The following is a 12,666-nucleotide window of genomic DNA, read 5'->3' on the forward strand; positions in this document are numbered from 1 at the left end:
TTTTTGCTTTCATACTGCTTTCCATCGTGGTAGCACCAATTTATATTCCCACCAACAGTGTGAGAAGGTTCCTTTTCTCCACACCCTCTCCAGCATTATTTGTAAACTTTTATTAATTTTTTAATTGAAAGCTAATTGCTTTACCGAATTTTGTTGTTTTCTGTCAAACCTCAACATGAATCAGCCATAGGTATATATATATCCCCTCCCTTTTGAACCTCCTGCCCATCTCCCTCCCCACCCCGCACCCCTACCCCTCTAGGTTGATACAGAGCCCCTGTTTGAGTTTCCTGAGACATACAGGAAATTCCCCTTGACTATCTATTTTTCATATGGTAATGTAAGTTTCCATGTTACTTTCTGCATACATCTCACCCTCTCCTCCCCTCTCCTCATGTCCATAAGTCTATTCTCTATGTCTATTTTTCCACTGCTGCCCTGCAAATGAATTCTTCAGTACCATTTTTCTAGATTCCTTATATATGCATTAGTGTACAGTATTTATGTTTCTCTTTCTGACTTATTTCACTCTGTATAATAGGCTGTAGGTTCATCCACCTCATTAGAATTGACTCAGATGCGTTCCTTTTTATGGCTAATACTCCATTGTGTATATGTACCACAACTTCTTTATCCATTCATCTGTTGATGGACATCTAGGTTGCTTCCATGTTCTAGCTATTGTGAATAGTGCTGCAATGAACAATGGAACATATGTGTCTTTTTCAGTTTTGGTTTTCTCAGAGTATATGCCTAGGAGTGGGATTGCTGGGTCATATAGTGGTTTTATTCCTAGTTTTTTAAGGAATCTCCATACCGTTTTCCATAGTGGCTGTGTCCGTTTATTTGTAGACTTTTTAATAATGGCCATCCTGGCCAGTGTGAGGTACCCATTGTAGTTTACATTGCCATTTCTCTAATAATTAGTGATGAAAAGTATCTTTTCATGTCCCTGGCAATTTCTTATCAAGTTAAACATGCACTTACCACATACCCAGCACTCCTAGATATTTATCCAAGAGAAATAAAAACAAGGACCTATGTTTATAGCAGCTTTATTTATAATTGCTGAAAACTTCGGAGTGGCAGGGCAGTGGGGGATGTCCATCAGCTGGTGAGCAGATAAAGGATATATGGTATATCCATATAGGGGAATGCTACTCTGAAATACTGATCAGCAGCCACATGGATGAATCTTAAAAGCACTCTGCTAAGTGAAAAGTCAGACACAGAAGGTCACCTTATTCCATTTATATGACATTCTGGAAAAGGAAAAACTTACGGACAAAATCAGATTGGTGATTTCTTGGGATTGGGAGTAGAGTAAGGGAATTGACTAAGAGAGTACAAAGGAACTTTTAGGCGTGCTGAACTATCTTCATTGTGGTGATAGTACATATATATCTGTCAAAACTATTAGAAAAGTATATGTTAGAAGAGTTAACTTTTCTATATGTAAATTCTATCTCAGAACACTTAATTCTCAGAGGTGGAGATAAATATTAATAGAAGTTCAACTTTTACTCAGTACATTGCTAGCTCTATTAGTTAAGCTAAAATTAAATGTTCCAAAGCAAATTATGTTAAATGCTTTTACTGACATTTGTGGTAAAAAGATAGTCTTAAAACATACAATGAAATTTGTCTTTGTGGGTAATATGTACATGTAGACTTTAAACTACTGTTGGTTTTGTAGACTAAAAACGATGAACAACTTGAGAGTTGTGAGTTAAGTTTTATTTGGGGCAAAATGAGGACTGCAGCCCGTGAGACAGGACCTGAGATAGTTTTGAGAGACAGCTCCAAAGAGGCAGTCAGGGAACATCAATATATAAGATTTTGGTGAAGGGGGAGTTCAGTGTAATCAAGTGCTTACTTTACAGAAGGTTTTCTGCTAGTCCTGAGGAGCTAATGTCACCATGAAGGGATTTAGTTATTTTATAGCCATTCCCTTCTGTATGAGATCTTGACTCAGGGATTAAACCCAGGTCTCCTGTATTGTAGGCAGATTCTTTAATGTCTGAGCCACCAGAGGGAAATGGGAAGGAAGAGTGTCTTAATAGGACTGTTAAGTTCTGTGGGATCATGAAATCAGTTCCTGAAAATATCCAACTATCTAAAGAACTAGTAGGTCTTTACCAGGGCTTCCCTGGTAGCTCAGCTGGTAAAGAATCCACCTGCAATGCAGGAGACCTGGGTGCAATTCCTGGGTCAGGAAGATACCCTGGCAAAGGGATAGGCTACCCAATCCTGTATTCTTGCCTGGAGAATCCCCATGGACAGAGGAGCCTGGCGGGCTATAGTCCAGTCCATGGGGTCGCAAAGAGTTGGACATGACTGAATAACTTAGCACATAGCACACATCTAAAGGCCTGTTCTGCCAGATTCCCTGGAGCACAGAGTGCCTCATTCCACCCTGAACTCCCTCAGGAGGTGTTGAAAGTCAGCAGCTGCAGCAGCACAGGGTTCAATCTCTGCAAAGGCAAATGGCGACTGCCCTTGTTCAGTCACTGGCAGATGCTCTCAGCAGGTGCCATTTGTCATTGACAGGTAAGTGACAATTTGTAGTCAACAGTTTCAGAGTTTGTGAAACATTGTTTTAGATGAGAGTTTCACAAACTTTTTATTTCAAAGATGTAGCATACATAAGTATTTTAGATTTTGAGGGCCACATGGTCTCTGTCACAAATACTCAGTTCTTGCCATCGTAGCAAGAAAGTAGCCACAGAGAACATGTAAATGTATAGGTGTGATTGTAGTCCTGTTTTTTAGAAAATAGGCATTGCAGGACATAGTTTGTCCACCTCCATATAAATAGGCAATTGCGGAAAATATTAAAGTCTTTAAGAGTGCTTAAAGCAAGAATTTATGCTAGCTCAAAATATGTTTCATACTACATATTGTTTTCCTTATTAGGAATTAAATATGGGACAGCGATGTTCAGATACAAGAGGAATTGTCTTTGAAGATGTGAGAGTGCCCAAGGAAAATGTTTTAATTGGTGAGGGAGCTGGTTTCAAAATTGCAATGGGAGCATTTGATAAAACCAGACCACCAGTAAGTAAGATGACTTAATAACCTTTATAGGAGTTTTCATTTATTATATTGAATAGTTTTGTTTTAATGTTGTTTGCTTGGTCTCTATTTCTTTTTAAATATCTGCTTTTATTAAAGATGGAGGGATTTTTTTTCTAAGAATTCTTCAGCATTCTTGCTGTTACAAAAATTATTTTAGTAAAAGCAAAATTACTACAGTTGTTAGATTTACAAAGAAGCATTTCACACTTAATTTAATCATTCCTGCTCATGTGTACTCATTCCTCTTGCCTTACTCATTAGGAATATTTCCCCTGAAAAGCTTTCCCGTTAAACAGAAAGAATGATTTATCTCTAGGCTATGATCCTGTGCCTTACAAATGCCTTCCATTAACCTTTAATTCATATAAAATATAAATTTAAATGCTTATCATTTCCCCCACCCTTTATTGCCTTAAGGTATAGGTCAGCTTCTCTTTGCACAAACTTTAACTTAGATTTTAGGCAAGTAGCCATTATATCTGTGTTTTAAAGACAACATGAACTTCTGCTTTGTAAAATGTAATGTCAGGTAGCAGCTGCTGCTGTGGGACTAGCACAGAGAGCTTTGGATGAAGCTACCAAGTATGCCCTGGAGAGAAAAACTTTTGGAAAGCTGCTTATAGAGGTAGGTAATTTTAATACTATACTTGTTTTGTTCAAATGTAAAACCATTCATTTTCACTTAATATTTGAAAACTTATTATTCACTTAATATTTTAAATTAAAAAATAGTTTATTTCTGCTTTGGTAGCAAGAAGATAATGTGAAGTGAAAGTGTCAGGCTGGGTTTTAAGACTAGATTTGCATATATATAGATATATATATATATATTTATTTGGCTGCACTAGGTCTTAGTTGCAGCATGTAGGATCTAATTATCTGACCAGGGATTGAACTCCAGCCCCTTGCACTGGAAATGTGGAGTCTTAGCCACTGGACCACCAGGGAAGTCCCAAGAGTAGATTTTCTTTAGACTCTGCTACTATTAATATCTGTTGTCTGCTTTGGGATTTATGTTAATTAAGAGGAAAAAGAACAGCTAATATTCAAGTGCCTGTATTATGTAATTCTGCCAGTGCATTCTTTTTTGTTCGTACTACAATTTCCATTAAAGACCAGGAAGCTGCAGCTTAGAATAAATAATTTGTCCAAGAACACACAATTTAGAAATCACAGTTCCAGGGTTCCATTTCATGCTCTTAATCCATGTTACTTCTCATGTCTTCTTGCTTATCAAATAATCAAACAATTTTAGTACTATTTGTTATTGTTTGTTTTTTGGCCATGTAGCATGTATTGTGGGATCTTAATTCCCCAACCAGGGATTGAACCTGGAGCCTTGGGGCAGTGAAAACTCAGAGTCGTAACCACTGGATTGTCAGGCAGTTCTCAAGAACTTTTTAATCTTATTTTTTCAAACATTTATGCTTCCCCATTGTCTGTATTCTCTAATATAACTCCTTCTGTAACTATTGGTTGCACAGTGCACACTCCCTATTTCTATCCCTGTGTGTCAGTGGTTATCAGACTATCTGGTGGAAGATAGGTTTTAATTTCCAGTCAACTGTGGACCGTTATTTTTATAAAATATAAGAATGTTGGGGGAGGCGCCAAGATGGTGGAGGAGTAGGACGGGGAAAACACTTTCTCCCCCACAAATTCATCAAAAGAGCATTTAAACGTCGAGTAAATTCCACAAAACAACTTCTGAATGCTGGCAGAGGACATCAGGCACCCAGAAAAGCAACCCAACTCTTCGAAAGGAGGTAGGAAAAAATATTAAAGACAATAAAAGAGACAAAAGAGGGAGGGACGGAGTTCCATCCCGGGAAGGGAGTCTTAAAAAGAGAGAAGTTTCCAAACACCAGGAAACCTTCTCACTGCCGAATCCGTGCCGAGCTTTGGAAGCACAGAGGGTAACATAACAGGGAGAAAAAATAAATAAACAATTAAAACTCGCAGATTGCGAGCCCTATGGTAACTCCCCCAGCAGAGAAGCAGCGCAGACGCCTGCATCCGCCATTAGCAAGCGGGGGCTGGGCAGGGAGGCACGGCGCGGGCTGCATCGCTGAGAGTAAGAATCTGGCCTGAATACCCTGAGCACTATCTGAGCGAAATAATTTGGGCTAGCAAACCAGACTGTGGGATATCTACCATGCGAAAAGCCAGCCCTAACCTAAGACACCGCCAGCCTGAGCACGGAACAAAGGACTAAACAGAGATAGCCGGCTGCAGACCTTCCCCCTCCGGTGACAGGCAGCCAGAGCCGGAAGGGGGCAATCACAGCCCCAGAGAGACATTATCTATAAAACTGGCTTCTTTGCTAACTAAAACTTATTGGGGGTCTGGACGGTCAACATCTGCCTGAGAAGGTGCGCCGGTTTTACACCCAGATAACCGAGTGGCGGGGAGGCGATAAGTCGCAGCATTGGCGCTCGCCAAACACCTCATCACCTGAGCTGCTCGGACCTGGGAAGAGCACAAAACGCAGGCCCAACTGAGTCTGCGCCTCTGAGGACTACCTGAGTGCCTGAACCTGAGCGGCTTGGACCTGGGAGGTGCATGCAACCCAGGGCCAGCCTCGGATTGTTCCCGGCGGAACAACCTAGAGCCCGAGCAGTGTGGGCAGGGAGGCTACACGCGCCGTGAGCGGGGGCAGACCCAGTGTGGCTGAGGCACTGCGAGCGCACGCCAGTGTCATTTGTTTGCAGCATCCCTCCCTCCCTCCCCACAGCGCGACTGAACAAAGAGAAGAAATACAGCTCCACCCACCAGAACACCAACACAAGCTTCCCTAACCAGGAAACCTTGACAAGCCACCTGTACAAACCCACACACAGCGAGGAAACGCCACAATAAAGAGAACTCCACAAACTGCCAGAATACAGAAAGGACTCCCAAACTCAGCAATTTAAACAAGATGAAGAGACAGAGGAATACCCAGCAGATAAAGGAACAGGATAAATGCCCACCAAACCAAACAAAAGAGGAAGAGATGGGGAATCCACCTGATAAAGAATTCCAAATAATGATAGTGAAATTGATCCAAAATCTTGAAATTAAAATGGAATCACAGATAAATAGCTTGGAGACAAGGATTGAGAAGATGCAAGAAAGGTTTAACAAGGACCTAGAAGAAATAAAAAAGAGTCAATATACAATGAATAATGCAATAAATGAAATTAAAAACACTCTGGAGGCAACAAATAGTAGAATAACAGAGGCAGAAGATAGGATTAGTGAATTAGAAGATAGAATGGTAGAAATAAATGAATCAGAGAGGATAAAAGAAAAACAAATTAAAAGAAATGAGGACAATCTCAGAGACCTCCAGGACAATATTAAACGCTACAACATTCGAATCATAGGGGTTCCAGAAGAAGAAGACAAAAAGAAAGACCATGAGAAAATACTTGAGGAGATAATAGTTGAAAACTTCCCTAAAATGGGGAAGGAAATAATCACCCAAGTCCAAGAAACCCAGAGAGTCCCAAACAGGATAAACCCAAGGAGAAACACCCCAAGACACATATTAATCAAATTAACAAAGATCAAACACAAAGAACAAATATTAAAAGCAGCAAAGGAAAAACAACAAATAACACACAAGGGAATTCCCATTAGGATAACAGCTGATCTTTCAATAGAAACTCTTCAAGCCAGGAGGGAATGGCAAGACATACTTAAAGTGATGAAAGAAAATAACCTACAGCCCAGATTATTGTACCCAGCAAGGATCTCATTTAAGTATGAAGGAGAAATCAAAAGCTTTTCAGACAAGCAAAAGCTGAGAGAATTCAGCACCACCAAACCAGCTCTCCAACAAATACTAAAGGATATTCTCTAGACAGGAAACACAAAAATGGTGTATAAACTCGAACCCAAAACAATAAAGTAAATGGCAACGGGATCATACTTATCAGTAATTACCTTAAACGTAAATGGGTTGAATGCCCCAACCAAAAGACAAAGACTGGCTGAATGGATACAAAAACAAGACCCCTACATATGTTGTCTACAAGAGACCCACCTCAAAACAGGGGACACATACAGACTGAAAGTGAAGGGCTAGAAAAAGATTTTCCATGCAAATAGGGACCAAAAGAAAGCAGGAGTCACAATACTCGTATCAGATAAATTAGACTTTAAAACAAAGGCTGTGAAAAGAGACAAAGATGGTCACTACCTAATGATCAAAGGATCAATCCAAGAAGAAGATATAACAATTATAAATATATATGCACCCAACATGGGAGCACTGCAGTATCTAAGACAAATGCTAACAAGTATGAAAGGAGAAATTAACAATAACACAATAATAGTGGGAGACTTTAATACCCCACTCACACCTATGGATAGATCAACTAAACAGAAAATTAACAAGGAAACACAAACTTTAAACGATACAATAGACCAGTTAGACCTAATTGATAGCTATAGGACATTTCATCCCAAAACAATGAATTTCACCTTTTTCTCAAGCGCACATGGAACCTTCTCCAGGATAGATCACATCCTGGGCCATAAAGCTAGCCTTGGTAAATTCAAAAAAATAGAAATCATTCCAAGCATCTTTTCTGACCACAATGCAGTAAGATTAGATCTCAATTACAGGAGAAAAACTACTAAAAATTCCAACATATGGAGGCTGAACAACACGCTGCTGAATAACCAACAAATCACAGAAGAAATCAAAAAAGAAATCAAAATTTGCATAGAAACGAATGAAAATGAAAACACAACAACCCAAAACCTGTGGGACACGGTAAAAGCAGTCCTAAGGGGAAAGTTCATAGCAATACAGGCACACCTCAAGAAACAAGAAAAAAGTCAAATAAATAACCTAACTCTACACCTAAAGCAACTAGAAAAGGAAGAAATGAAGAATCCCAGGGTTAGTAGAAGGAAAGAAATCTTAAAAATTAGAGCAGAAATAAATGCAAAAGAAAAGAGACCATAGCAAAAATCAACAAAACCAAAAGCTGGTTCTTTGAAAGGATAAATAAAATTGACAAACCATTAGCCAGACTCATCAAGAAACAAAGGGAGAAAAATCAAATCAATAAAATTAGAAATGAAAATGGAGAGATCACAACAGACAACACAGAAATACAAAGGATCATAAGAGACTACTATCAACAATTATATGCCAATAAAATGGACAACTTGGAAGAAATGGACAAATTCTTAGAAAAGTACAACTTCCCAAAACTGGACCAGGAAGAAATAGAAAATCTTAACAGACCCATCACAAGCACGGAAATTGAAACTGTAATCAAGAATCTTCCAGCAAACAAAAGCCCAGGTCCAGACGGCTTCACAGCTGAATTCTACCAAAAATTTAGAGAACAGCTAACACCTATCCTGCTCAAACTCGTCCAAAAAATTGCAGAGGAAGGTAAACTTCCAAACTCATTCTATGAGGCCACCATCACCCTAATACCAAAACCTGACAAAGATCCCACAAAAAAAGAAAACTACAGGCCAATATCACTGATGAACATAGATGCAAAAATCCTTAACAAAATTCTAGCAATCAGAATCCAACAACACATTAAAAAGATCATACACCATGACCAAGTGGGCTTTATCCCAAGGATGCAAGGATTCTTCAATATCCGCAAATCAATCAATGTAATACACCACATTAACAAAATGAAAAATAAAAACCATATGATAAAAAAAAAAAGAATGTCACAACATTATCAAATTGTTACAAATGCTTACTCTCGCTTTGTGTATCATGAACCAGTCCAGTAACAATTTGTGGTCTATAGATGAAACTTGGATTAGTACACTTCTGTATCTCAACCTCAATTATGTAATTTATTTTTGTTATAATCTAGATAACCTTCTCAGATTTGCTTTTCAGTTTTTTTTTTTTAACCCTACATCTAATCTCCTCTTCAATCCATTTAATGACTTTTTTCATTTATAGAATTTATGTTTGGTTCTTTTTCATTTCTACCCTTTCTTTTATGGTGGCCTGGTTTTTCAACATAGCTTCTCTTTCTCCTTTTTTATCTCTTTAATTATATAAAACTTCAGTTATAGTCACTTTCTGATTTTTTTTCTGTTATTTCAAGTTCTTACAGTGGCTAATTTTTTGGTTTGCTGCATCTGATCTCTCTGTTATGACCAGTTATTTCCTGTCTTGATTTTTGCTTCTAAGCTTATCTGCAGCAGCATTCATTAGTTTCTTCAGTGCATTGTGGAAGTATCCAGGAGACCGGTTTTCGTACTTTTTTATACTTTTTATCAGGTAGCCCAGAGGTTTCAGCATTCTTAGAGCTGTTTTTTTCTCATGAATTTCTCCACTTGTGAAATCCTGTACCATAGCTGTGTACATTGATTACATGTTTAAAAGAGATTCCTTTTTTAAATCTCCCAGACAGAGTCTTGGGCAAGAAATAAGCTTCTTTGTGGCCTTCTTGCCTTGATGAGCTTCTCCTTAGGAAAGAGAAGTTCTTATAGGCAGAGAATCTCAATTTCAGCCCCTCATCTTTTTCATTCTCACATCTGTCTCCTGTTCTTCTGTGTTCATTAAAACCCCAACTCCTATCACATTAGACTCAAATCTCAGTCTGATTTTTTTTCCTTCCCCCTGTCATTGCTTCTCAATCAGGATTAAATTTCTGGAGGCCCTTGGAGATTTGTTTCTTTCCTTTGAGTTGTTTTATTTTGCTTTTATTTTCTAAATAACTTTATTAATTAGCTGTTAGGTCTTTGTTGCTCTACTTGCGAGCTTTTCTCTAGTTGCGGTGAGCACGGTCTACTCTTTTAGTTGTGGTGAGCGGGCCTCTCATTGGAGTGACTTCTCTTGTTGCGTGGCACAGGTTCTGGAGTGCAGAGGTTTCAACAGCTGGCACGTGGGCTCAGTAGTTGCAACTCCTGGGCTCGAGAGCACAGGCCCAATGTTTGTGGCACACTTGCTTAGTTGTTCCATGGCATGTAGGATCTACCTGGACCGGGGATTAAACCTATGTCTCCTGCATTAGCAGGCAGATTCTTTACCACTGAGCCACAAGGGAAGCCTCCTTGTTTTGTTTTTAAATCAAACATTTCTTTGTGTTTGTGAACAAAAAGAGAGTTTATATTAACTCATTTATGTCACCAGAGCTACATGTATACAGATTAGTGAAATGTATGTTTATTATTAAATATTAGTTTAGTTTAATCATAAACAGATAACATCATTTTCAGGTCCTTCTCACCAACTATCTGATATTCTTCTGGCTATTTTCAACTCAAAATGGAATATTTTATGTTCCTTTTCTTACAGACTCTAAAGATTCTTTTTTGTATTCTTACCATCTGCACAATGATATTTTTGCCTCATGGGCTCTTACTGTTAAGTATAGAAAGTGTGTTTTTGCTTACTACTTTTCTAAGCTAAACAAAGGAGATATTAAGCAGCTGATTTATACATAGATTTTTTTTTTAGTTTTGTTTGAAGGGACATTATTGAGTGTAGTCTTCTAATCCTAACTCTCCTGTTCATTCCCATGTTTATCATTGTTGTTATTACTACTTCTCTCTTCAAGAGAACACTGTGCCACTATCCCTCACAGTGCTTAACTTGCTGTGGGTAAAGAAAACTGACAAAAACAGAGGATGGTACTTTTTCTTATCAATAAGTAAAACTAGGAACACCAATAACAAATTACAGGATGATAAAATCTCTTAATAGTAGGCAATAACTGCCTACTCCTTTGTCTAGTCAAAATCCTCCATCCAGGTTAAAGCTGGAGTAGTTTGGGATGATATGAAAGAATCCCTTGTGAGTAACTGTCATTTGTATTGATTATTATTGCTAGTAAGCAATACCTTTTCCCCTTGATTTCCATTTCTTGGTGGAAAAATGAATGAGGAGAAATACTATTTGGGACTTGAGACTGAAATAAGATATACTTAGAAAGAAATATACTTATATCTCTTTTTTTAACCACTTTATGGTCAAAATTCTTTCAGTATCCTCTCATCACACTCAGATCAAAATCCAGAGTACTTGCAGTGGTCTTCTGTCTTCCACACTGACCTTTTGTTGTTGTTTTTATGTTTACTCCTCCCGGCAAATATCTACTTCCTCATTGATTTCACTAAAGAATATACCCTGTGTAAAACAACGCCTGAAACACTTGATATAGTGATGACTGTGACTGATGAGTGTGTGCTCAGTCGTGCCTGACTCTTTGCGATGCCATGGACGGTAGCCTGCCAGGCTCCTCTGTCCATGGGATTTTCCAGGCAAGAGTACTGGAGTGGGTTTCCATTTCCTACTCCAGGGGGTCTTCCCAACCCAGAGATCGAACCTGTATCTCTTGCGTCTGCTGCATTGGCAGGCTGATTCTTTACCACTTAGTGCCACCTGGGAAGATCTCACTTTTTTTCTTCATAGCTCTTAGCACTGCCCAACATTATATCATGTATGCGTTTGTCTGCTATCTTTCTTTACTGCCTCACTAGAATGTAAGCTCAGCACAAGTAGTAAATTTCTGTTTTGGAAACCTTTATATTTCTAGCGCTTATGATATGTTTTGCACTGTGAACTTCTCAACAAATAGTACTGCATGCATTAATTCATTTAATCCTTGAGGAAGGCCTGAATTGCCATAAACTTCCATCTTAGAACTACCTTTGTTATGTCCCATAGATTTTGGAACATTATGTTTTTGTTTGCAATTTGTCTCCAGGTGTTTTTTTTTTATTTCCTCTTTGATTTCTTAAGAGATCCATTGTTTTTTTTTTGGTAACATGTTGTTTACATTCCACATTTTTTGTGTGTTTTGTAGGATTGTTTCTGTTTTTGATTTATAGTTTCTACCGCTGTAGTCAGAAAAGACATTTGACATGATTTCAACCTTGTTACCCTTATTGAGACTTTTTTTGTGGTCTGACATGTTATCTATCATGTAGAATGTTTCATTAACTCTTTAAATAGAATGTGTACTCTGCTCTTTTGGGGTCATAAATATATTTTTCCAAAGTTGTAAGCATACTTCATATTTGAAACTTTCATATATCAAGGTATGGTGGACATGGCTTCATCCTATAACATATCTTGGCCATATAACTCACAGATAACTTACTGTCTCCTTCTGAAAATATTTGTCTAAGTCTCCTAGTTGATTAGGCTTCCCTGGTGGCGCAGATGGTAAAGAAACTGCCTGCAATGCAAGAGACCTATGTTTGATTCCTTGGTTGGCGACATTCTCTGGAGAAGGACATGGCATCCCACTCCAGTGTTCTTGCCTGGAGAATGCCATGGATAGACGAGCCTAGTGGGCTACAGTGCATGAGGTCACAAAGAGTCGGACAGGACTGAGTGACTAACACTTTCCCTGTTTGATTATGAACCTCTAGAGGATAAAAAACATCTTTTATTTATCCTTGTCATTTTCCCATCAGCACCTGATAACAGTGCCACATGATTTTTCACTGTCTATGGCAGTTTTCTTTTAAAAATCCCAGGAGCTTCTCAGAAGGATCCATATAATTTTTGTGGTATTTTTTATCAAAAATGTATAACCTCATTCCAATCCTGAGAAAACATCGTGCAAACCCAAACTATGGGACATTCTACAAAAT

The 12,666-nt window shown here is 38.4% G+C and overlaps 1 protein-coding gene across 2 annotated transcripts in view; it reads left to right on the top strand.

Annotated features, from left to right (window-relative positions):
- Positions 1 to 12,666, top strand: part of ACADM (acyl-CoA dehydrogenase medium chain) — a 38,365-nt gene that overhangs the window by 22,901 nt on the left and 2,798 nt on the right. For both annotated transcript variants that reach the window (XM_086390634.1, XM_086390635.1), the window contains 2 exons: positions 2,917 to 3,057; positions 3,608 to 3,703. In XM_086390634.1, the coding sequence (XP_086246760.1) occupies positions 2,917 to 3,057; positions 3,608 to 3,703 (237 nt within the window). The remainder of the gene's footprint in view (positions 1 to 2,916; positions 3,058 to 3,607; positions 3,704 to 12,666) is intronic.

Source organism: Bos grunniens, chromosome 3 (assembly GCF_055505025.1).
Source record: "Bos grunniens cultivar Pamir isolate PY7600 chromosome 3, Bosgru_T2T1.0, whole genome shotgun sequence".
NCBI classification, from domain to species: domain Eukaryota; kingdom Metazoa; phylum Chordata; class Mammalia; order Artiodactyla; family Bovidae; genus Bos; species Bos grunniens.